The 24,150-nt window shown below is 45.2% G+C and overlaps 1 protein-coding gene across 1 annotated transcript in view; it reads right to left on the bottom strand.

Annotated features, from left to right (window-relative positions):
- Window positions 1-24,150, bottom strand: part of LOC137525540 (golgin subfamily A member 6-like protein 6) — a 48,994-nt gene that overhangs the window by 7,831 nt on the left and 17,013 nt on the right. Inside the window, exons 5-6 of the mRNA XM_068246670.1 lie at window positions 23,278-23,701; window positions 10,048-10,224 (exon numbers count right to left, since the gene is read on the bottom strand). Coding sequence (XP_068102771.1) covers window positions 10,048-10,224; window positions 23,278-23,701 — 601 coding nt within the window. The remainder of the gene's footprint in view (window positions 1-10,047; window positions 10,225-23,277; window positions 23,702-24,150) is intronic.

Genomic DNA, 24,150 nt, shown 5'->3' with positions numbered 1-24,150 from the left:
AAACGGTTAACATGCAACAGACCCAGATTCATCAACTGATTCAAACAGTCAACCATTTGAAAGACCCGAATGCACAAGTACCCTCTCCACAAATCATAGAACCCAGGGTGCCACCTCCTGAAAAATTCTCAGGGCACCCCTCCGATTTTCGAAATTTTAAACACAGGTGTTTATCATATTTTGAGCTACTGTCAGTTTCCTCAGGGACAGAGGGTCAGAGGGTCAGTTTCATTAAAACTTTATTATCCGGTGATTCTCAGTCCTGGGCTTACAGTCTCCCTACGGGGCACGAGGCTCTGACCTCAGTTGCAGAATTATTTAAAGCTATGGCAGTGATTTACGATTATCCCGATTTAGCAGCAATCTCAGAAAGGAGATTAAAGACCCTCAGGCAAGGGCACAATCCCGTTGAAACTTACGCGGCTGAGTTTAGGAGATGGGCAGCGTCAGCCAGGAGGGGGCAGTATGCACTTTTGGACTGCTTTTTGTCAGGGTTATCTGATGCTGTAGCTGATCTCATGTTGGGTCACCCCGAGCCCAAATCATTGGATAAAGCTATATCATTAGCAATAAAGATTGACAGGCGAGTTCGCTATCAGAAGCAGACTCGGACTAAGGTTTCAGGGAGATTTGCTTCATGTACGTTTTCTGCTCCTATGCCTTCCTCTCCACCGTCTGACGAGCCAATGCAAATTGGGCACGCCAAACTTTCTGAGGTTGAGAGAAACAGAAGACGGATGGAGAAATTATGTCTGTACTGTGCTGACAAAGGGCATATGGTTTCTGCTTGTCCCAAGAATGCGGAAAACTCTATCGCCCAGGAGTAGCTGGAGGTACTACCCTAGGCGATCCAGACTTACCTCTAAATAACAAACGTTTATTGCTCCCGTGCCGTGCTCTATTACCTGGGAGGGCCAAGTTCACTCCACCCAGGCGTTCATAGATTCGGGTTCAGCGGTTAACGTAATGTCACAAGATTTTGCCGATCAGTTTGGTTTTCCGTTGACTTCTGTGAGACATCAGGTCAAAATTACAGCCGTGGATGATTCTCCACTACCTATTAATCAGACCATTCTCAGACTCCTATATTGTTGTGTCAGATTGGGGTCTTGCATAAGGAGCAGATACAGTTTCTGGTGCTCAAGATGTCCACCTCCACTATCATTTTGGGTATGCCATGGCTAAAGAAACATTCTCCTCAGATAGACTGGAGTTCCAGACAGTTATTAAACTGGTCTCCTTACTGCCATCATCATTGTTTGGAGAAGGTTACTATAGCCGCCACTGAAGCCCAAGTGGAGGGAACCTCTGAGCCCAGCTCTGAACCCCCTGAGGTAGATTCCTGGGTGGATTGGGTGCCCACGTTAAGCCCATTCCAACAGGAGGCCCCCGAGGGAAAGCCAGAGGGGGTTCTATTTGTGCCATTACAGTTCAGATTCAAAGTTCTACATACTTTTCATGCCCATAAAAATGCTGGTCACCCCGGGATTGCCCGCACACAGGAATTGTTGGACCGCTGTGTCTGGTGGCCCTCGATAGTTTCAGATTGCAGAGTTTGTGGGTAGTTTTTCCATCTGTGCTAGGAGTAAGGCATCTCGGAGGGCTCCTGTGGGTACTTTGCAGCCACTTCCAGTGCCTCAGCAGCCATGGACCCACGTGTCCATGGATTTCGTGGGCGAATTGCCTAGCTAGCCTATTGTCTCCACCCCCACCCTTTAGATTGTAAGCCTCTGGCAGGGCCATCTCCCTTAGTGTTTCCAGCTTGATTATGCAATTTTACTGACAATCACCCCTCTTGTGGACTAGAACAGGCTCTATTTTGACCTATGACACTGTATTATCAAATCATTTGCATGATCTTGTTTTCTTGTGAGTTTCCTGCATGTCCTACCTTGTATGTTAACCCTTTTATCTATTGTGCAGCGCTGCGTAATATGTTGGCGCTATATAAATACAATAAATAATAATAATAGCTCTGAGGGTAAGACAGTCATATGGGTGGTAGTCGACAGGTTTAGTAAGATGGCCCACTTCATTCCCTTGAACGGACTCCCCACTGCCCAGGAGCTGGCAGAACTCTTTATTCACCACATTTTTAGATTGCATGGGATTCCAGAAAGTGTGGTGTCAGATAGGGGAGTCCAGCTCATTTCCCGGTTTTGGAAAGCGTTCTGTCATCATTTGGGAATGAAATTATCATTTTCCTCCGGCTACCACCCACAGACAAACGGTCAGACCGAAAGAGTCAACCAGTCGCTACAGCAATTCCTTAGATGTTATGTGGCTGAGGCCCAGACAGATTGAGCCAAATGTTTGCCTTATGCTGAGTTTGCCCATAATAATTTGAAAAATGCCTCTTCGGGATTCTGCCCCTTCCAGATTGTTACGGGGAGATCACCGAAATTCTCACCACTACCAGTGGTGTCCTCACCATTTCCAGCTTTGGAACAATGGCAATGGACTTTAAAGGAAATTTGGGGAATGGTGAAAGAGAATATAAAGAGAGCTTTTTCCACACAAAAGAAACAAGCGGATAAGAAGCGGTCACTGGAGTGGGAATTCGCAACGGGTGATTTGGTGTGGGTTTCTACTCGACATCTGACATTGAGACAACCTTCTTCCAAGTTGGGTCCCAAGATTATAGGACCATACCCGATTAAGTCAACAATGTAGCTTATGCTGTCTCGCTCCCACCCAGTTTCAGGGGTGGTAGAACTTTTCATGTGTCTCTCTTGAAACCTGCAGTACATGTGGACTCCACTCCCCCCCCCCCCCCCTGTGGTAGTTAATGGGGAACCAGACTATGAGATAGAGCAGATCTTGGACTCCAGATTGGTGCACAATTATGTGCAGTACTTGGTTCATTGGCGGGGATATGGTGCAGAGGAGAGATCTTGGGTGCCAGTCACTCGCATGCATGCGGAGGAACTCAGGGAGGAGTTTCACAGGTTGCATCCAGATAGGCCGGGTGGTGCGTGTCCGGAGTCCCCGCCTAGAGGGGGGGGGTACTGTAGCAAGCATGGATCTGGCGGCTGCTGACTCGCACGGGGGGGTCTGCAGCCGCCTCTCTCCCTGGCTCTCAAGCGTTATCCGTTCCCTTGGCGTCTAGCACGCCGGGAACGATGTTATCTCCAGCTCATAGGGTTTCTGTCTCGCGCGGGCGCGCGCGCGGAGACAGGACCTTTATGCGGGCAGAAGGCGCGTCAGCTGACCTGTCGGTTAGCTGACGTCACTGATGACTCTCGCTGCGCTGATTGGCAGATTCCGTGGTGGGAGTGGCTGGAAGCGTGCCTCCGCTACTTAAGCCTCCAGTCTTCATTTGTTCCCTGTCTGCTGTCGTGAATACTTTGTGTGAGCGCTCAGACCTTAGACTAGTGCCAGGTGTTGAAACCAAGGACTTCACACCAAGACTAGGATTGATGTTAAATTGTATTTGATTACCTGTGTATGACTCTGGCTATACCTCTGACCTTGCTTCCTGCTTAAATGCTTCTGTACTTCTGCCTATCTGATAGTTGCCGAACTCTGCCTGATTGCTGATTACTCTTCTGTCTCATGATTCTGTACTGATACTTATCTCTCTGTTGCCGAACCTAGCCTGTCTGACCTCTCTACTCACCAGTGGGCCCTCGCCACTGGTGAGGTACTATTGTCTCACCAGCTTCTCTGGGGAGATAGTTTCTTATTGCTCCATTAGTGACTGATGGCACCTTTCCAGCTCCTCTGGAAAGGTCTGATCAAGTCTATACAGTCACTTTCACTACTAGTACCTGGCCAGCCCCTCTGGTGAAGGACTAGTCTGTATTTTCCTACTCTCTCACTGTTTGTACCTATTCCAGCCCTTTGGAAAGGTCTGTGCTATTATATTCAGCCAGTGTACTGATAGTACTTTACCAGCTCCTCTGGTAAAGTTCCTCTCTACTATTAAAGTTACGGTTGCACTAATACACAACTCTGTCAGTATCTCTTCCAGCTATACTTGCATTATTGGTGATTCTGCAGATCACCACATAATCAGGTATAGTGTCTGTATTGTTGGTGATACTGCAGATCACCTATAATCAGACGTCTGAGTTGCAGCACCCAACCGTTACACTTTCAAACTGTAAGTCTGAAATACTATTACTCCCAACAAATGGGGGTATCTTTGTCCCTGACATCGGTCAATGCTGCCTTGTTAGCAAAAGGATGCTTTCCTTCATGCAACGTACCCATCCAATATCATATGTCATGTGTTCTGGTATAGTAAAGGCCAGGAGATGATAATCAGTGGTGCTCGGATACCCCCCGATCACATATTCGAGTGTTCACGATCACGAGTCCACCCATTCACGAATTGCTCGTGATCGTGAACGCGGGTAAAAAACAGCTAAAACAGACTCATATCCGAATTCGAGTCGGATAACCCATGTAATCACAAATCATGACTTATAATTATGAATTGCCTTTAAATCGCCTTTAAACCCTGTTTTACATGAAATGATGCATGATGCATCTTGAGGAAGGTAAGTCTGTCCACAGACTGTGTGGACAAACGAGAGCGCTTCTCTGTGACCACGCCACCGGCTGCACTGAAGCATCTCTCTGACAGCATGCTGGAAGGGGGGCAGGACAGGACTTTCAGGGCGTACTGGGCAAACTCCCTCCAGATCTCTAGTCTCTTGACCCAGTACTCCATGGGGTCCACGGGGCCATCGGTGTCAAGCCCACTGAATTACCCCATGTAGTCAGACATTATGCTGGTCAGTTGCTGGTGCTGGGTGGAGGGGGATGCTGTGGCTAGCAACTCTGCTCTGGGCAGCTCCTCTGCATACAGGCTCTTTGTTAGGCTCAGCAGGTCTCTGGAGTGCTAGATGCTGCTGCTGGCCACAGGCACCGGCTGCTGGACAGGGGCAGGGGGGTGGAAGGATGGGGGAAGGCTTTCTCCAGTCTGCGAACATGGGCCGTCTGCAACTCCCTTGTCCGACTCTCTGGGTCTTCATGCCACATGATCTGACCCAGCTTGCCCTTCAATCGTGGGTCCAGGATCATGCTGATCCAGATGTACTCCCTCTCCCGCATCTGGATCACCCTGGGGGTCTCTGCGCAGACATCGCAGCATGTGTGCAGCCATGGGAAGAGGATAGTCACAGCATGCACATCATTGTCATCATCACCCCCCTCTGAGACAACACGCCTGTCCTCCTCTTGTTGTGCCCACTCATCCTGCTCACTCCACCCTTACACCACTGCAACTGTGCTCTGGTGTTCCCCATCAACAGCAAAGTCAGGGACCTCCAACTTGTCCTCCACCAACTGAAAGTCCTCCTCCTCAGAGGTGGACTGTGCCTGCTGATCCAGCTGGGTTAGGGCTGCCTCTCCTGCTTGCAGCAGGTCACAAATTTCCCTGACCAGCAGGCAAACCATGGGCACCCACTCACACAGGGATGCCCATTCCCGACTCACCATGTTGGTTCCCTGCAGGAAAGGAGCAAACAGCCAGCACACCTGATGCATCTGACCCCAATATGCCATCGAGATGACCTGGAGGTGTGTGGTGCCGGAGACATTGTCCTTAATGATGTAGTGGTTGACAGCCCTCCTTTGCAGGCACAGCTGCTCCAACATCGCCGGGGTGGAGTTCCAGCGAGTTGCTACATCAATGATGAAACTGTGTTGTGGCAGGCCCTTGCGCCGCTGCAAGTCGGCCAGGACAGCTGAGGAAGTGGCGGAAATGGCGAACCATTTTCCTTGCCCCTTCCAGCAGATCCTCCATCCCCGGATGTGGGCCAAACAGGGGACGTGGGTCAGGGGTCCCCTGGTGATGGCAGCTAGCAGGTTGGACCCATTGTTGGACTTCACGAATCCGACTCTGAGGCTTCTGGGAGACATCCACCTCTGTTCCTGCTCCCTCAGGACGGCCAGGACATTTTTTTGCCATGAACTTGTCGTTCCCCAGGCTAATCATCTCCAGCAGTGCTTGGCAGTGGCGGGGCAAGACGCTGCTGCTGAGGCGGGGGCATTTGGAGAGTGTGACAGAGGAGGGAATGGGATCAGAGGCGCCTGATGCATCTCCCCTGACCCCGCCGGGTGGAACCATCCACTGGGATGCAGCTGGTGCTGTGCCCGATGCTTGTGCTGCTGCCTTACCCCCTTCCACCAAGCTGACCCAGTGAGCTGTGAAGGACAGGTAGCGGTCTGTCCCAAAATGGCTGCTTCAAGAGTCCATGGTGACATGGACCCACTCGCACATGGAATGATCCAGCGAACGGGCCACGTTTGCCAACACAAACTGGTGCAGTGCTGGGATTGCTGTACGGGATAAGTAGTGGCAGCTGGGAATTCGCCACTCCAGGATGCCATACTGCAGAAGCGCATGCATGTCGCTGCCCTCCTGTACAAGGGAGTATGGCAGGAGCTGGGAACACATGGTCCGGGCAAGCAATCCATTCAGCATCCGGATGCGCGAGTGGCCTGGAGGCTGAGTCTTGGTCACACCCAGAAAGGCATCGCTGATCAAGGTTTGCCGCTTGCTTGCACAGGAAGCTGAGGAGGGAGTAGAGGAGGCCAGTGAGGACTGGCTGCCCTCACCAGTCTCAATGTCGGAGGTGGGAGGAGGAGGTCTGGAGGGAACAATGCGTGCATGCGCTCCTGCTGGTGGATGAGCAGTAGGGTGCGATGCTGATGCTGCTGAGGGGTGCACACCAGTTCCCTTCATCCTCTCGAATTTGTTATGCTGAGTCTTGTGCTGACTCTTCAAATGTGCCTGCAAAGCTTCAGGTACCCATCCTGGAGAGATTTTTACCTCTGCTCAGAGTTATTTTGCATAAATTGCAGACTGCAAAACACTCTGACAGTGTGGACACCTCGAAAAATGTCCAAATGGGGGATGTGAACAACCCCCTACAGCTGGAACGGGGGGCCTGCTGGTGTCTCACACTGCTGGTTGGGGGTGTACTGGTGGTGGTAGCTGAAGCAGCAGGCTGTGGTTCCCGGCTACCACCCTGCCCCTGGCTGCCATGCTGCACCTCTCTGCCACAGCCTCCTCCTCACGCCCGAGCTGCCTTGGGGGGAGAAATGTGCTGGTGGCACGTAGGGACAGTCCAACACCTCATCCTCCTCTTCCTAAAACTCCTCCTCCTCCCCCCCAAACATCTTCTCTGACCCCTCAATCACCTCTTCAGCCCCAGCATCCCCTGGCTCTGGCTCCTCCACTTCCAGAGACTCCTGGCTGACAGTCCCCCCTATGTGTGCAATCTCCTGCACAACAGCCCTCAATTTGCTCTCTGACACTGGACTAAAGTGGAGCGAACTTTCATCCAGTGAGATCGAACTTTCATCCAGTGAGGGCCAACTTTCATCCAGCGTGACCTCCAGAAGGAAGTGTCTGCTGTTGTTGCTGCTACTCACGGGAGTGCTGGTGACAGTGGAGGTCTGTGTGGAACCGGTGGGCTGCTGCTCCGCCATCAGCTCCACGACAGACTCTGCCTGCGTCTCCTGAATGGGCCGTCGACCCTGTCCAAAGATTGGTGCAAAGCACCGCGCCTCTGCACTGCACCTCTCTGCTCCCTCCCCCAGAGCTGATCGTCCCGTGGCTGGCGGCGGACCAGACACAGACCTGCTGGTGGCCGCGATGGTGCTGCCTCTCCTGATGCCTCTGCCCCTGCCAGACATTGCAAATACAATTTATAAAGAAAAAAAAAATGGAAAGGGGGATACCCTGATTGGCTAAGTGACTGTACGCAGCAGGGGGTCAGGGACCTTTTTGGCTGAGAGAGCCATAAATGCTACAGATTTTAAAATGTAATTCTGTGAGAGCCATACAATACAGTATGTTTCAAACTGGGACAGTGCACATGCGCAGCAGAGGGCTCATGTCCCTGTTGCCATGGTGATGTGTATACAGTTGATCCACCGGGCAGCGGAAGTATCAGACACATCTTCAGCTTCTCTTGGGTTTCAGTAACATCAGCAATTTCCCAGACAGGAGAAATACCGACTAACAGCTTTTACAATTAGCTAACTGACTTGGGGGTTGATTCACTTTATAAGACGAGATCCCTGCATGCTGGCCCAATAGACTGCCTGTCAAGTAACAGGCAGCCTATTGGGCCAATCAAAGTGCAGGGTTCTCGTCCTACTAGGTCACTGGACCTGATAGGGTCCAGAGTTGGACAATTGGAGCAGCCGTTCATTTTGGGGTAGTGCGAGTAAGTTAGTAGTGCATGCTGCAGCAGTAGCGTGTCTACTTTGAACATTTTATTTGCGCTGCCACACTAAGCTGTGCTGCTTGATCAGTGTAGCTTAGTGAATCAACCCCCACTATGTGAGGCAGATGTATCCAGCAAAAGAGCCACATCAGGCTCCTGAGCCATTGGTTTCCTACCACTGGTATACAGAGTATACTGTATACACTGACTGCTCTGACTATCAAATGTCAAGTATACAGCAATACAATGTATGTGTTCTACGGGTGTAAAATAGCAAAAGCAAGCACACAGTTTTCACAGTAAATGAGCACTTGCAGGAGAGTGTCACAGCAGAGTGACAGTAAGAGACTGCCTGTCACACACACTCAAAGGCAGTAGGCTGCAGAAGATGTGAGAGATGCTGCAGTGCTAACTGACAGACACTGACTAACTGTATGCTACTATAATTCTAACACTAAAATAACACAGTAACTGCACAGTAACTAATAAATAATCAAGCACTAATCCCTAACCTACCTATAGGCTACTACTAGGCTACCTAGCAGTCCTAGCCTGCACACACCTCAGCTAAGCTAGCCTAGCACTTTATACAGTATATACACTCAGCTACACTGACTGACTAATACAATCAAATCACTATCTATCTATAACGCAAAGCAATGCAATATATCTGTTCAGAATGTGTTTGGATGCAAAAACGCATTTGCTAAAGTATAAGACACAGCAGCACTGGAGATGCTCTCAGTACCACAGAGTCACAAGCAAGGAGGTTATAGAAAACATGGCCACCACCTTATATAGAGGAGGGGAGGGCCAGGCTCCCCTCCTCTGATTGGTGCTAGGGCCTCGACTGGGGGCCCTCTGATTGGTCCAACAGCGTCACACTACGTCATTTCCCTAACTACCGTGATCACGAGTAACGCGTGATCACAAGTAACTCGTGCTCATGATTCGAGTAACGCGTGTATCATGAGTGCATTCGTGATGGAGAGCCAATCACGATTACCGATTATGAGCTCATGATCTGCAAAAACGTCTTTTCGTGATGAGCAATCCTGATGAAAACAATAACCTCTGTGACTGTTACACAGGCCAAGAGCTTGATGACTTTCCCCTATACCTAATATGCAGAGTAGTGCAGGGAGCAGTGTGCCTACTTCCAGTGCTGGGTCAGATTTGTTCTTTTGTTGACAGCATCACCTTCTGTGCAGTCATATAAATTCATAAAGTGTTCTGTATTGTGACATGCAGAAACACCCAGAGTCATACAGAGCCATGCGGCTGCACAACAGGCAGCACTGTGAATGGACCTAGGAATGGAAGCAGGTAACATGCACTTCTTTCTGAGCCATTCTGTAGTGCATCCTGATTGTAACTAACACTAACTTTCCCACTACTACGCCTAACACCAACCTTCCTACCAATATGCCTAACACTAACCATCTAACCCGTATGCCTAACGCTAACCTTCCTGCCAATACACCTAACACTATCCTTCATTCCCACTCAGGTCACTGTTTGTGTGGAGTCCGTATGTTCTTGTGGCATATTTGTGTTCTTGTCGTAGTCTTCTCAGTTCCTCTACAACCTTTAAAAATGTTACAAATGTACTTGTCTTCACCCACCTAAAGTTGGTTATAGAATAAGACAGGGAAATTATTTCTTAAAACCTTTAGTGGGACAGGAAAAACTGCATGCAAATTTGATAGATAGACCAGCACCACCACAATAGTATTCATCATATTTGTGTGTAGTACTGCACTCTATGTAAAACATTCAAAACTATATAAGAGATTCCAGAAATAATTACAGTATTTTTGACATATGCTATCACTCTTCCATTCATGTTGTCACTTACTCCTGTGAGTAGTTTGTATCATTTCCTTCAGATTTTCAGCGTCTTTCTCTTTTTCAGTGAATAAGAAGAAGTCTTTGGCATATCTGCAGATGCTGGGCTGGATGTTCGCTAAGCGTTTCTTCTCTTCAAAGCCAGCATTCCTCAGGTCATCGATCACCACAATCACATTCTCTCGTCCTAAATTGAAGAGAACAAATACAGTGGCCCATAGCCTATTAACTTTTCTCCTAAGTTTTCTACAAGTAGATGTTTTAAGCCTTATATATCTCAAAATTAGTTTGGTATTACTTTGAACCTTGCTTGTATCCTGACCACGCTAACCTGTTTGATTCCTGTTGCTGAACCTTTCTTGTATCCTGACCACGTTACCTGTTTGATGCCTGTTGCCAACCACTGCCTGGACTCTAAGTTTATCTCTGCTGGATTCCCTGTTGCCAACCTTGCTTCTGTTATTGGATTACACTACTATCTGCCTGGTTTGACCTCTGCATGGACACGGACTTGCATGAACGCTGCCTGGACCGATCTCCGCTTGTCTAAAGGACTATGCTATCTCTGAAAATCTTATCTGGACTGCCTTGCTTCTGTAGGACATCTATCTCTGCAGTCATCTGATTCTCTCATCTGGATTGCCTCATCCTATAGACCTCAGGTGACTATATATATGTACTTGTGAATACTGTGCCCATTGCAATGTTAGAGTTATCAGGTTCTGTTGATGGATTACTATCTGTCAATCTGTATGCTACATCTACCTGCAGGGTGTATTGTAGTATTTTGCTAGGTAGGAGTTTTGTGCAGGTGTTACGGGCTGTGGTATGGGTCAGCCATATGGGCATACAGCCTGACCTATAGTCATTGACCTATGTTGTAGATCACCTGTCATGTGCAACAGCGTCCCTCCCATCCATGTACTTGCAGCCCATCTCTTTCATGCACCTCCGGCTAAAAAAAAAGGTTTGAATGGCAATACATATATGTAGTCGATGCACTGTGTACAGTTAGATGAACATATAAAGTTTACATCTGAAACATCGTAGTGGATAGAACTGACATCTACCGTATTTTGTCGGACTATAAGACGCACTTTTTCTTCCCCAAAACTGGGGGGAAAAAGTCAGTGCGCTCCAGATCACGCAGTGACTTTACATCACCAACCAGGAAGTACGGAGAAGCCGGTATTGAGTAGAGCGGCATGATTGTAAAAGCGGCTGCAGCTGGAGGGACACGGGAGGCAGAGGAAAGCATTGCACGTGCTGCAGGCTGGTATGCAGTGTCTTATGTCCGCGGGAGGATGGCAGCTTCGATCAGCACACATCGGCGCTCATTGATGTCTCCTGTCCGCGGGTGGAGGGATGCCTTGATCATGCAGGCACTGCTGCTTGCTTGGATGGCAGATTCGATCAGCACACATTGGCTCTCATTGATGTCTCGTGTCCGCGGGTGGAAGGATACCTTGATCATGCAGACACTGCCGCTCCCTGATGTCTTATGCCCACGGGTGGATGGCTGAGTGAGTAACGCTGCCAGCACTTGGTATATTGGAGGGAGTCTCTGCAGCACTATCCATATCAGAGGGAGGGGGGCTTGCCAGTGTCTTTGCTCAATGTAATTGGGGTGGGGGCAGGGGATCACTGTACATGGGGGTATTACTGTAATTGGGGTGGGGGCAGGGGATTACTGTACATGGGGGTATTACTGTAATTGGGGTGGGGGCAGGGGATTACTGTACATGGGGGTATTACTTTAATTGGGGTGGGGCAGGGGATTACTGTACATGGGGGGTATTATTGTAATTGGGGTGGGGGCAAGGGATTACTGTACATTAGGGGTATTACTGTGTTGGGGGATAACAGAAACAGTTTGGGTAGAGAAGCTCCACAAGATGCCCCTGCCATGGACGCACCTGGTTTAGTGTAATTTTTTTTCCTTGGTTTTTGTCCTCTAAACCTAGGTGCGTCTTATGGTCTGGAGCGTCTTATAGTTCAAAAAATACGGTATATCTCATCTGTAGTAGCACTTCCTTATTTCTAAAGTACACCCTCAGCATTCCTCTGCTCCTCCCCCTCTGCTCTCTGCCTGCCTGGATCAAATTACTTCTATTTTCACAGTGTGTAGGAGAGAGGAGAGATAGGAGAGCTGCAGCAGCCTGACTTATCATGTCTGCTTGCTATAATTCTTATTTGGAAAGAAAAAAAAAATCACCCTTGCCCAATTTCACACTGAACATATATGAACATATAAAGTTTACATCTGATACATCGTAGTGGATAGAACTGACATCTACATATCTGTAGTAACACTTCCTTATTTCTAAAATACACCCTCAGCATGGTGTCCTTCATTCCAGCCTGGTTCCCTCCTCTGCATGACATCATGCATAACTCAATCATAAGATTGAGTTATGACATCAATCCCCCAGCATCCTTTGCACCTATGGTTTGGAAAGAAAAAAATCACCCTGGCCCAATTTCACACTGGGGGCATGGAATTACAAGACCATATGTGGAATGTGGACCATAGGGGTGAGAAAATCACACTTTAATATGTGTGATTTTATATATCTTGGCAACTTATTAGGTTTAAAGCAAATTTTAATGTATAATTTAGGTACTCTTTAATAAAATGCCCTTTTAAGACACCAACAAGAAAGAAAATACTCAGAATACGTTTTACAGTACTTTTTAAAGGAGAACTGTAGTGAAAGGTATATGGAGGCTACCATATTGATTTCCTTTTAAGCAATACCAGTTACCTGGCTATCCTGCAGATCCTCTGCCTCCAATACTTTTAGCCCTAGACCCTGAACAAGCATGCAGCAAATCTGGTGTTTGACATTTTTGTAAGATCTGACAAGATTAGCTGCATGCTTGTTTCTGGTGTGATTCACACTACTGCAGCCAAATAGATCAGCAGGGCTGCCAAGCAACTGGTATAGCTTAAAAGGAAATCAATATGGCAGCCTCCATATACCTCTCACTACAGTTCTCCTTTAACCTACCCTTTTCAATTGCAGAGTGCTTAAAAGTTATTTAAAACAGAATATAAAAATGATCTCCTGGAAGAAAACTTAGGAGAATAACTCAATTGTATTGGACCCAATAGTGTTTAATTACTAAATATGCTTTGTATCTGACCTGTCTGATTTCCATTTTCTCATATAATTGCCCCAGAGTTTTAGAAATATGTAAAGTTTCCTCTTTGTACAAAATTTCCCTCATCTGCAGTAAAAGCCAACGAGACACCACTGTCACTTCAATGTTTTTTCTACAGTAGGAGGTACAAGGTCTCCTCGCTAGTACAGCAGAGTCATTCAGGGGTCACTGCACCGTGTAACAATGGAATTCCAATTGGTGGAGGAAAATCCAATCAGCAGCTGCCATATACACAGAGGTTTGTCTGAATACTGAACATTCACGTGGCATTAGGGCGATTGCTCCAGTAAGGGCCTATTTCCACTAGCGGTGAATCATGGCTGTTTTTTTTGCAAGTGATTTTGGACATGGAATCTTAGCCTGTTGAAATTAAAAGGCTGCACGTGTGGCCCCCCAAAAATGCTGCTGACTGCAGTTTTCCGCATACCGCATCTTAATCCCTATAGCCATGCATGGTATGGCTATAATGATTCAGCTGCAGTTTCGCAACAGCATGGGTGCCACGTCCGATTCGGAAAGGGGTGCGGCACCCGATGGAAATAGGTCCCAAGTAGGGAACAGGGAATTCATAATTCATTTCTTTGAATGCCATGCATTATTTATGATAAGATACAGTTTCCAAAATATACTCTAGAGAGTTTCCTTAGTAATGTGCCCCCAGGAATATCAATGCTATTAAAGGACACCCGAAGTGAGAGGTATATGAAAACTGTAATATTTCACCACCTGAAAGCTCACAAAATTGATCATTGAGTGACTGTGTGTCAAGGTTACAAAAAAGTGGGCGGAGCCAAAAACAAATTTCACTGGTCAAATATAAACTGCAGCCCTTCTTACACAGTTAATGTCAGGGTGGTTCTCAAACTTTGCACAGTTGGTCACTGGGTGACTGGGATTAATATTCAGGAAAATTGGTGAAGCCTACAACAGCCAATCAAAATTAACCTGTTGATTTTCATGGGGAATATTTAAACTGCTGCCATTGTTACACTGTTAATAGCAGATGCCTCAAACCTGGTACAGTAGGTCAATGGGTGACTGGGGTTCAAATTCAGAAAGGGGGCGGAGCCACAAACAGCCAATCAAATTTGCTAATTTCAATGGGAATATACAAATTATTGATACCAAGGACCCCAAAGCTCATAAACTTCATAACTGAGTGACTGTATGTCAAGGTTAGAAAAAGTGGGCGGTGCCAACAACTACATTTTTTACATGGGAAAATATACACTGCAACCATTCTTACACTGGTAATGGCAGGGTTCCCAAACTTGACACAGTTGGCCACTGGGTGACTGGGATTAATATTTAGAAAGTGGAGGAGCCTACAACAGCCAATCAAAATTTACCTATTGATTTTTCAAAGGGGAATTTACATTGCTACCATTCTTACACTGTTAATGCCAGAAGCCTCAAACCTGATACAGTCAGCCATTGGGTCACTGGGGTCCAAATTCACTAAAGGGGGTGGAGCCACAAACAGCCAATCGGATTTGTTAGATTGATTTCAGCCATTCTGTCATTGGCAGGGTTCTCAAACTTGACACAGTTGGCCAATGGATGACTGGGATTAATATTCAGGATAGTTGGAGCCTACAACAGCCAATCAAAATTCATCTATTGATTTTCAAGGGGAATATTTACATTGCTGCCATTCTTACACTCTTAATGGCAGAGGCCTCAAATCTGGTACAGTCAGTCACAGGGAGACATTCTGTAAAGGGGGCGGGCCACAAACAGCCAATCAGATTTGTTTAATTTCAATGGAAAAATGCAACTTATTTATGCCAAGGACCCCAAAGCTCATAAACTTGGTCATTGAGTGACTGTATGTCAAGGTTACAAACAGTGGGCAGAGCCAAAAACAACAAATTTTTTACATGGGAAAATATAAACTGTTGCCATTCTAACAGTGTTAATAGCAGGGTTTTCAAACTTGACACAGTTGGTCACTGGGTGACTGCCTGGGATTAATATTCAGAAAAGCAGGTAGAGCATAAAACAGCCAATCAAAGTTCACCTATTGATTTTCAAGGGGAATATTGAAACTGCTGCCATTCTTACACTCTTAATTGCAGAGGCCTCAAACCTACTAAAGTCGATCATTAAGTGACTGGGGTTCAAATTCACTAAAGGGGCGGAGCCACAAACAGCCAATCAGATTTTTATGCTGGATAAACTGCTTCCATTCACACAATTTTGATGCCAGGATCCCGAAAGTTCACAAACTTGATCATTGAGTGACTGTGTGTTAAGGTTACAAAAACTGAGTGGAATCAAAAACAGATTTCCCTGGGAAAATATAAACTGCAGCCCTTCTTCACTGTTAATGGCAGGGTTCTCAAACTTTGCACATTTGGTCACTGGGTAACTGGGATTAATATTCAGAAAAGTGGGTGGAGCCTAAAAAAGCCAATCAAAATTTGCCTGTTGATTTTCAAAGGGAATATTTAATTTGCTGCCATCCTTGCACTGGCACAAGCCTCAAACTTGGTACAGTTGGTCATTGGGTCACTGGGGTTCAAATTCAGAAAATGGGGCAGAGCCACAAACAGACAATCAGATTTGTTTTATTTTACTGGGAAAAAACAAATTATTGATGCCAAGGACCCCAAAGCTCACAAACTTGGTCATTGAGTGACTGTGTGTCCAGGTTACAAAAAGTGGGCAGAGTCAAAAACAAATTTTACTGGGAAAATATAAACTGCAGCCCTTCTTATCCTGTTAAAGAGACACTGAAGCGGAAAAATGTATATGATATAATGAATTGGTTGTGTACTATGAATAATTACTAGAAGATTAGCAGCAAAGAAAATATTCTCATATTTATATTTTCAGGTATGTAGTGTATTTTCTAACATTACATCATTCTCTAATATGTGCAGATTACACAACACTCAGCATTCAAAATGATTATTCCAGAGCAGTCTGTGAACTAATGACCTCTCCTCTGGCAGAGAAAAAGTAAAAAAATTAACTAACAGTTGAGATAATAAAAGTCAGAAAACAGCCCTCTCCACGACTTTGAAAGTCATAGAGCTTAATGGCTTTTTTGTAAAGAGATAACAACTGGAGTTTCTTAACTCTTCCTGTACTGGAAACAATTAGACTGATGTATCTGATCTTAATGTTTTATTTCTTAGCTGTACTACACATACAAATCATAATATCATAATTTTTTTTTCGCTTCAGTGTCTCTTTAATGGCAGGGTTCTCAAACTTTGCCCAGATGGTCACTGGGTGACTGAGATTAATATTCAGGGAAGTGGGTGGAGCCTATAATTGCCAATCAAAATTCGCCTGATGATTTTCAAGGGGAATATTTAAATTGCTGCCATTTTTACACTGTTACTAGCAGATGCCTCAAACCTGCTACTGTTGGTCATTGGGTGACTGGGGTTCAAATGTCTGGAGAGAGGCAGAGTCAAAAACAGCCAATCTGATTGGTTTAATTTTGTTTAATTTTCTATGAGAATATACAAATTATTGATGCCAAATTTCACAAACTTGGTCATTGAGTAATTGTGTGTTAGGGTTAGAAAAAGTGGGCAGAGCCAACACCAGCCAAATACACACCTGGTGTCAAAAACCTGAGCGTTTTTTGCCTTTTTCATGATTGCTAACTCAGTAAAGGACCAGCCCTTAAAGCGTTGCTATCATATAAATCCGGCATAGTGGGGTCTGAACCCTCTATAACAGTAATTATAGATTGACGGTATACCTTGAAATGAATCAGAGCACTCAGTATATGATTTTATATAAAAATTGTATTTGCTTATCATACAGCATATATACAAAATATGAACAGTTCCAAGTAGTGTTTCCTTATAACCAACAGTATTCCATCTTATCAATAGAGTTGGGCCGAACCTCCGATTTTAGGTTCGCGAACCCTGTTCGTGAACTTTCGCAAAAGGTTCGGTTCGCGAAAAAGTTCGCGAACTGCAATAGACTTCAATGGGGAGGCGAACTTTCAAAGTTTTAAAATATTCTATCAGCTGGAAAAATGATAGAAAACATGTTTCAAAAGCTCTAATACCTGGAGCAACACCTAATTGAGTGAAATACACATCACTGCTGGAGGACCCACCCTCCCTCCCTCCTTCAAGCAAGGTCCTTTATACCATTTGCCTACCTACACTAATTAGTTATGGGACAGCTGCTACACACTCTGCTAGGGAGATTTTATCCTCCCTCCTCCCTCCTACTGGAGGGAGGAGGGTCTCTTCTGCCAGGGAATTATACTATTTTAAAAACCAGTATACATCATACCATAGCTGGGAATACATACATGAGTATACATCATACCATAGCTGGGGATACATACATGAGTATACATCATACCATAACTGGGAATTGAACCCAGATCTCACTGTGTGGTGGGCACGTCACCCTAAGCACTGTACCACTACAGAAGTAAGTGAAGCTTGCCTAAAATTTAACATTTATGCTCAATGCAATAGAACCATTAGGTTGCTTAAAGGAGAACTGTAGTGAGAGGTATATGGAGGCTGCCATATTGATTTCCTTTTAAGCTATACCAGTTGCCTGGCAGCCCTGCTGATCTATTTGGCTGCAGTAGTGTGAATCACACCAGAAACAAGCATGCAGCTAATCTTGTCAGATCTTACAAAAATGTCAAACACCAGATCATACCATAGCTGGGAATCGAACCCAGATCTCACTGTGTGGTGGGCACGTCACCCTAAGCACTGTACCACTACAGAAGTAAGTGAAGCTTGCCTAAAATTTAACATTTATGCTCAATGCAATAGAACCATTAGGTTGCTTAAAGGAGAACTGTAGTGAAAGGTATATGGAGGCTACCATATTGATTTCCTTTTAACCACTTGAGGACCCACCCTTTACCCCCCCCTTAAGGACCAGCGCTGTCTTAGCTGATCTGTGCTGGGTGGGCTCTGCAGCCCACTAGGGGGATGATGTGCTGGGGGGGTCTGATCGCTCCTGCCTGCCGGGTGTTGCGAGGGGGCACCTCAAAGCCCCCCTCCGCGGCGAAATCCTCCCCCTTCCTCTCCTACCTGGCCCCCCCTGGAGATCCGGGCTGCACAGGACGCTATCCGTCCTGTGCAGCCAGTGACAGGCTGTCTCCTGTCACATGGCGGCGATCCCCGGCCGCTGATTGGCCGGGGATCACCGATCTGCCTTACGGCGCTGCTGCGCAGCAGCGACGTACAATGTAAACAAAGCGGATTATTTCCGCTTGTGTTTACATTTAGCCTGCGAGCCGCCATCGGCGGCCCGCAGGCTATTCACGGAGCCCCCCGCCGTGAATTGACAGGAAGCAGCCGCTCGCACGAGCAGCTGCTTCCTGATTAATCAGCCTGCAGCTGGCGACGCAATACTGCGTCGCTGGTCCTGCAGCTGCCACTTTGCCGACGCACGGTATAAGCGTGCGGTCGGCAAGTGGTTAAGCAATACCAGTTACCTGGCAATCCTGCAGATCCTCTGCCTCCAATACTTTTAGCCCTAGACCCTGAGCAAGCATGCAGCAGATCTGGTGTTTGACATTTTTGTAAGATCTGACAAGATTAGCTGCATGCTTGTTTCTGGTGTGATTCACACTACAGTGGCTGGATAGTGTACTGGTTAAGGGCTCTGCCTTTGACATGGGAGACCAGGGTTTGAATCCTGGCTAGGTCAAGTACCTATTCAGTAAGGAGTTCAAGGCAAGACTCCCTAACACTGCAGGGTGGCCTCTTGAGCGCGTCCCTGTGGCTGCAGCTCTTGAGCGCTTTGAGTCTGACAGGAGAAAAGCGCTATACAAATGTTTGGATTATTATTACTGCAGCCAAATAGATCAGCAGGGCTGCCAGGCAACTGGTATAGCTTAAAAGGAAATCAATATGGCAGCCTCCATATACCTCTCACTACAGTTCTCCTTTAAGCAACCTAATGGTTCTATTGCGTTGAGCATAAATGTTAAATTTTAGGCAAGCTTCACTTACTTCTGTAGTGGTACAGTGCTTAGGGTGACGTGCCCACCACACAGTGAGATCTGGGTTCGATTCCCAGCTATAGTATGATCTGGTGTTTGACATTTTTGTAAGATCTGACAAGATTAGCTGCATGCTTGTTTCTGGTGTGATTCACACTACTGCAGCCAAATAGATCAGCAGGGCTGCCAGGCAACTGGTATAGCTTAAAAGGAAATCAATATGGCAGCCTCCATATACCTCTCACTACAGTTCTCCTTTAAGCAACCTAATGGTTCTATTGCGTTGAGCATAAATGTTAAATTTTAGGCAAGCTTCACTTACTTCTGTAGTGGTACAGTGCTTAGGGTGACGTGCCCACCACACAGTGAGATCTGGGTTCGATTCCCAGCTATGGTATGATCTGGTGTTTGACATTTTTGTAAGATCTGACAAGATTAGCTGCATGCTTGTTTCTGGTGTGATTCACACTACTGCAGCCAAATAGATCAGCAGGGCTGCCAGGCAACTGGTATAGCTTAAAAGGAAATCAATATGGCAGCCTCCATATACCTCTCACTACAGTTCTCCTTTAAGCAACCTAATGGTTCTATTGCGTTGAGCATAAATGTTAAATTTTAGGCAAGCTTCACTTACTACTGTAGTGGTACAGTGCTTAGGGTGACGTGCCCACCACACAGTGAGATCTGGGTTCGATTCCCGGCTATGGTATGATGTATACTGGTTTTTAAAAGAAGAGACCCTCCTCCCTCCGGTAGGAGGGAGGAGGAGAATTAAAATCTCCCTAGCATAGTGTGTAGCAGCTGTCCCATAACTAATTAGTGTAGGCAGACAACTGAGTCAAATGGTATAAAAGGACCTAGCTTGAAGGGAGGGTGGGTGGGGTCTTTAGCACTGAAAGCAATGTGTTTCACAATACCATGTCTGCTCACAGTAAAATGGAGGCGAAAATTTTTGCTCAATACAGCTTTATGAGGCGAATCGAACTTCCGCAAAAGTTCGCCTGATGCAGGCGAACGCGAACCCCCAAAGTTCGCCTGGAACCGTTCGCCGGCGAACCGTTCGGCCCAACTCTGCTTATCAAGGCTTTAGAGCCAAGCGATCATCCATCTTCCAAGCACATTCAAAAAAGAATATAACAGTTGTGTTATGTAGAATAAGATCAAAAGTAGTCTCATCTGTATCAATAGCTGTGTATATAATAGCTGTGTAAAACTTGTAGTAATCTTCTTAAAGAAATAGCATAAAAAATAGCTTCTAAAAAACTTCTTGCTAACATCTTAACAAAACTTAATGCTGAAAAATTAATAAAGTAAATCACCAGAATATGAAGCATATTACCCTTTCTCTGTCATCTCTTCAGCATCTAGAACCACGTGTGGGAAGGTAGCTTCTGCCTCATGTGTCTTCTCAGGAGATTGTTGGGCTTCTGCAAACTATGAGCTTTCAGCTTCTACTTTTATAGGGGTTGGAGGCAATATGGCTGCCTAATCTGGACTTTCCCTGAATCCCAGGCTCTGATTGGCTAAAGCTTTCGTGCGTCAATGCTTTATCATGTTTTGATTACCTAAGTCACAATATTATTGTTTATAAATTCTTAATTACCTTATCTTGTGGGAATTAACGTCATTTGGAGTGCTTGACATTTTGTTTAGGTCATTTCTGACGCACGTAATTAAAAATGGACGTCAACAGCCATCTTGTCTGTTGGCTGACCCAGACATGGAGACTAAACAATGTCATTCATGACGCATTTCTGATAAAGTGTTCCCTGTTAATTATGTTGAAATGTCTTGGTACTTTCCCAGGTCAGATTGACACTAACACAGACCTGCAAGAGCCTTCAGCAATTTAAGGCTTATTAAAACATACAGGGCTTCTAATATACTTATTTAAATATAAAGCTTATTATATAATTCTTCTTAAAACAATTAATCATATAAGAAATAATTGCATATTAAATCTTAATAACATAAAATCATGTTGTATATATTTGTCTTTCTTATAAAATAAATATATGTCTAACCGGCAGATGTTGCTATCTCATCATAAATAACAATCTATTAATATTAAAAAAAAAAAACTATGAACCCACCAGCTAATTGGGAAAACACCTTGTTTTTGTTTTATATCTTTCATATTTTGACTTCTCTAGCTGGGAAATTTGTATCTTTTCTTGCTGGCCTTGGCCTTCAAGCAAAGGAACATGTAAACAATTGTCTAGCTTACAAGTTAAAATAACCTTATAAAAGTTGCACTGTCTCTAACTGTCACTGACAGAATCTATTACTTTGAATTTCATTTAATGCTGGATTCTATCATATAGGGTTTAACAATAATTATTTATTTCTTTAGAAGGACTGTATTGATCATTAATATTTAGATTAATAATATCTGTGTGTAATAATTATTGCAGTAATGTTAATTTTAAACCAGCATTCTGTCTTACACATACTGTGCAGTCTAACCTTGACATTAGCAAAGAATGTTTTGGCTTCTTGTAACCAGTACATCAACAATCTTCCAGCTTGCAAGTTAAAATCTTCTAAGCTTTACAGCCTGGAATATGCTCATCACAGAGCAATATAAAGTACTCTAACTTTTCACTTTACAATAAAATTTTGCATAGAACATTAAAACTTAACACATATACATATGACATCTTTTCCTGCATAAATAAAACCGCTAGAATTCTGACACTGGGCAACCCCAGGTCATAAGCTAGTGAATATATATATATATATATATATATATATATATATATATATATATATATATATATATATATATATATATATATATGTGTATATATATATATATACCTGGGGCTTCCTCCAAACCTCTTCAGGCTAATCGGTCCCTTGCCGTCCATGACTGCTGCCTGCATCTTCCACTATGGGTTCTGATATTACAGCCAGTCAGAGCGTAGCGTGCATGCGTGGCCCGGCCACACACGTGCGCGTCTCTTCGTGCACACGTGAACGCTACTGGGTAGTGTGCGCGGAAGGACTGCACCTGCAGCCACTGGCTCCAACTGGCTGAATAACCGGGACTCATAGCGGAAGATCCAGGTAGCGGAGGAGGACATCAAGGGGCCGATTAGCCTGAAGGAGGTTGGAGGGAGCCTCAGGTATATATACTGTATATATATATATATATATATATATATATATATATATATATATATTTAAATTTATCTGTCTCAGGTACACTTTAAAGATATGGCACTCCAGATCACTGAGTGATGGTAATGGAGCACTGGTAGCTGCACAGTCATGTGCTGAGCTTTCCTCCCTCCTCCCAGCTTTTAGAAAGAGCAGGAACTGTTTTGTGAGAATTGAAACTACCCTGGCACACATGGTAGATGAAAAGCAGTAAGCAGCGCAGCAAGGCGGCAGTATAGGAGAGTAAACCATCTAAGCCAGCATTGGACTGGGCTGTTGTAAAGCTGAGGAAATATACTTGCTGGTCAAGCAGCAATAATGATATGTTGCTGCTCACAGCGAAGACGTGCTACAGGTTTCTATTGGGAGTGATAACACATGGTTTCCAGTCAGCAGGTGGATTTCTTCCGCTTCAGTTTCAGGCCAGGGGCGTATCTGTGGAAAACAGTGCCTATTGTAAACATTAAACTTTACCAGGGGGAAGTAAATTTGAGTGTCTCTCCAACTATTTTAACCTGTAGTCTTGGTTGATTTGGTTGTGTCCAAATTGGAGTGAAGCATGGCCTATAAGAATGAAGTACCGCAATAGGTCATCCCCAAATAACAGGCAGCTTGTCCCCCCAAAAGATGTAACCAGGTAGCAGAACGTCCTCCAGATAAAAACTAGAATCCTGCACCCCTGTAAATACGCCTCTGTTTCAGGCCAACGTCGTTTTCCAAGTGTCACTTTACAAAGGGTTGTGGCCTAAATGTCGAGAGTGCCTATCTTTTCTGTACAGTACTGTAAATATTGTTCTTGGATCCACTAAAGAGTCCCTTTTTTTTTTCGACTAGCTGGACATTTGAAAAAAAAGATGTGTGCCATCTATGGCAAGCTACTGTGTCACAGTATTTTTACATCACACATTTTCAGTTTTTTTGGCACACTTCAGTACTAGGCAAGAACATGAAACTCACCAAGATGCTTTGACAGGTCTTTAAGCTCGCCATCATACAAGGAATCGGTGACATCTGTGATGTTAATCCGGCCTTGCTTTTGTGTGTGGTAGACAATGGCAAACTGACACTTGGCCATCTCTGTACTGAACACTTGGTAACTATTAGTTACTGCAACACTTTTGACTTTAGCTGAGTTTAATCTATCCTCTCTCTCCAGTCTGTCGATGAGCCATGAGTAATTATTTTCTGCCGACCTGGAGAAGATGCTGATCTGGAAGTGCAGGCATGCTGGTGGTCTTGGGGAACACGGTGCAGCTACAGAATCACTTGGTGTACTTAAAAAGGGCGACATAACTGAGTTGATGAATATCTGTGATATTCCCGAAAAATTTTGAAACATACCAGTCTGCTTCTTGTTGTCAATTTGCTTAGATTCACCTACCTAAAAGCAGAATAGATGGATTCATTAGTGAATTAATACATATGCAAAGAATCACTATGTAACTATGGCTTCCTCCTCTGCCGCCTGGATCTTCCGCTAAGGCTCCCAATACTTCAGGCAGTCGAGGCGCAGTGCGCATGCGTGACTCGGCTATACAAGCCCTGTTGCCGGTAGCATTCTGAGCCTGCACAGTACCACTATGTAGGTGAAAGGAGTGCTATGGGGGAGTGCGCATAGAAGATGCAGGTGGTAGAGGTAGACAGAAAGGGAGGGATTAGCCTGAAGGGGGCTGGAGGAAGCCCCAGGTATGTATAACTTTTTTCTTTATACTTTATATCAGGTACACTTTTAGTATATATCATAACATGATGACATATTACCATTAGAGCTGATCAATGAGATGCTATTATTTCTAGCTTGTATGCTTGTGAAGCTTGTATGCACATTTA

Source organism: Hyperolius riggenbachi, chromosome 7 (genome assembly GCF_040937935.1).
Source record: "Hyperolius riggenbachi isolate aHypRig1 chromosome 7, aHypRig1.pri, whole genome shotgun sequence".
In the NCBI taxonomy this organism is placed as follows: Eukaryota; Metazoa; Chordata; class Amphibia; order Anura; family Hyperoliidae; genus Hyperolius; species Hyperolius riggenbachi.
Note: the sequence above shows the minus strand (reverse complement) of the source record. Positions and strands in the feature narration are given on the sequence as shown.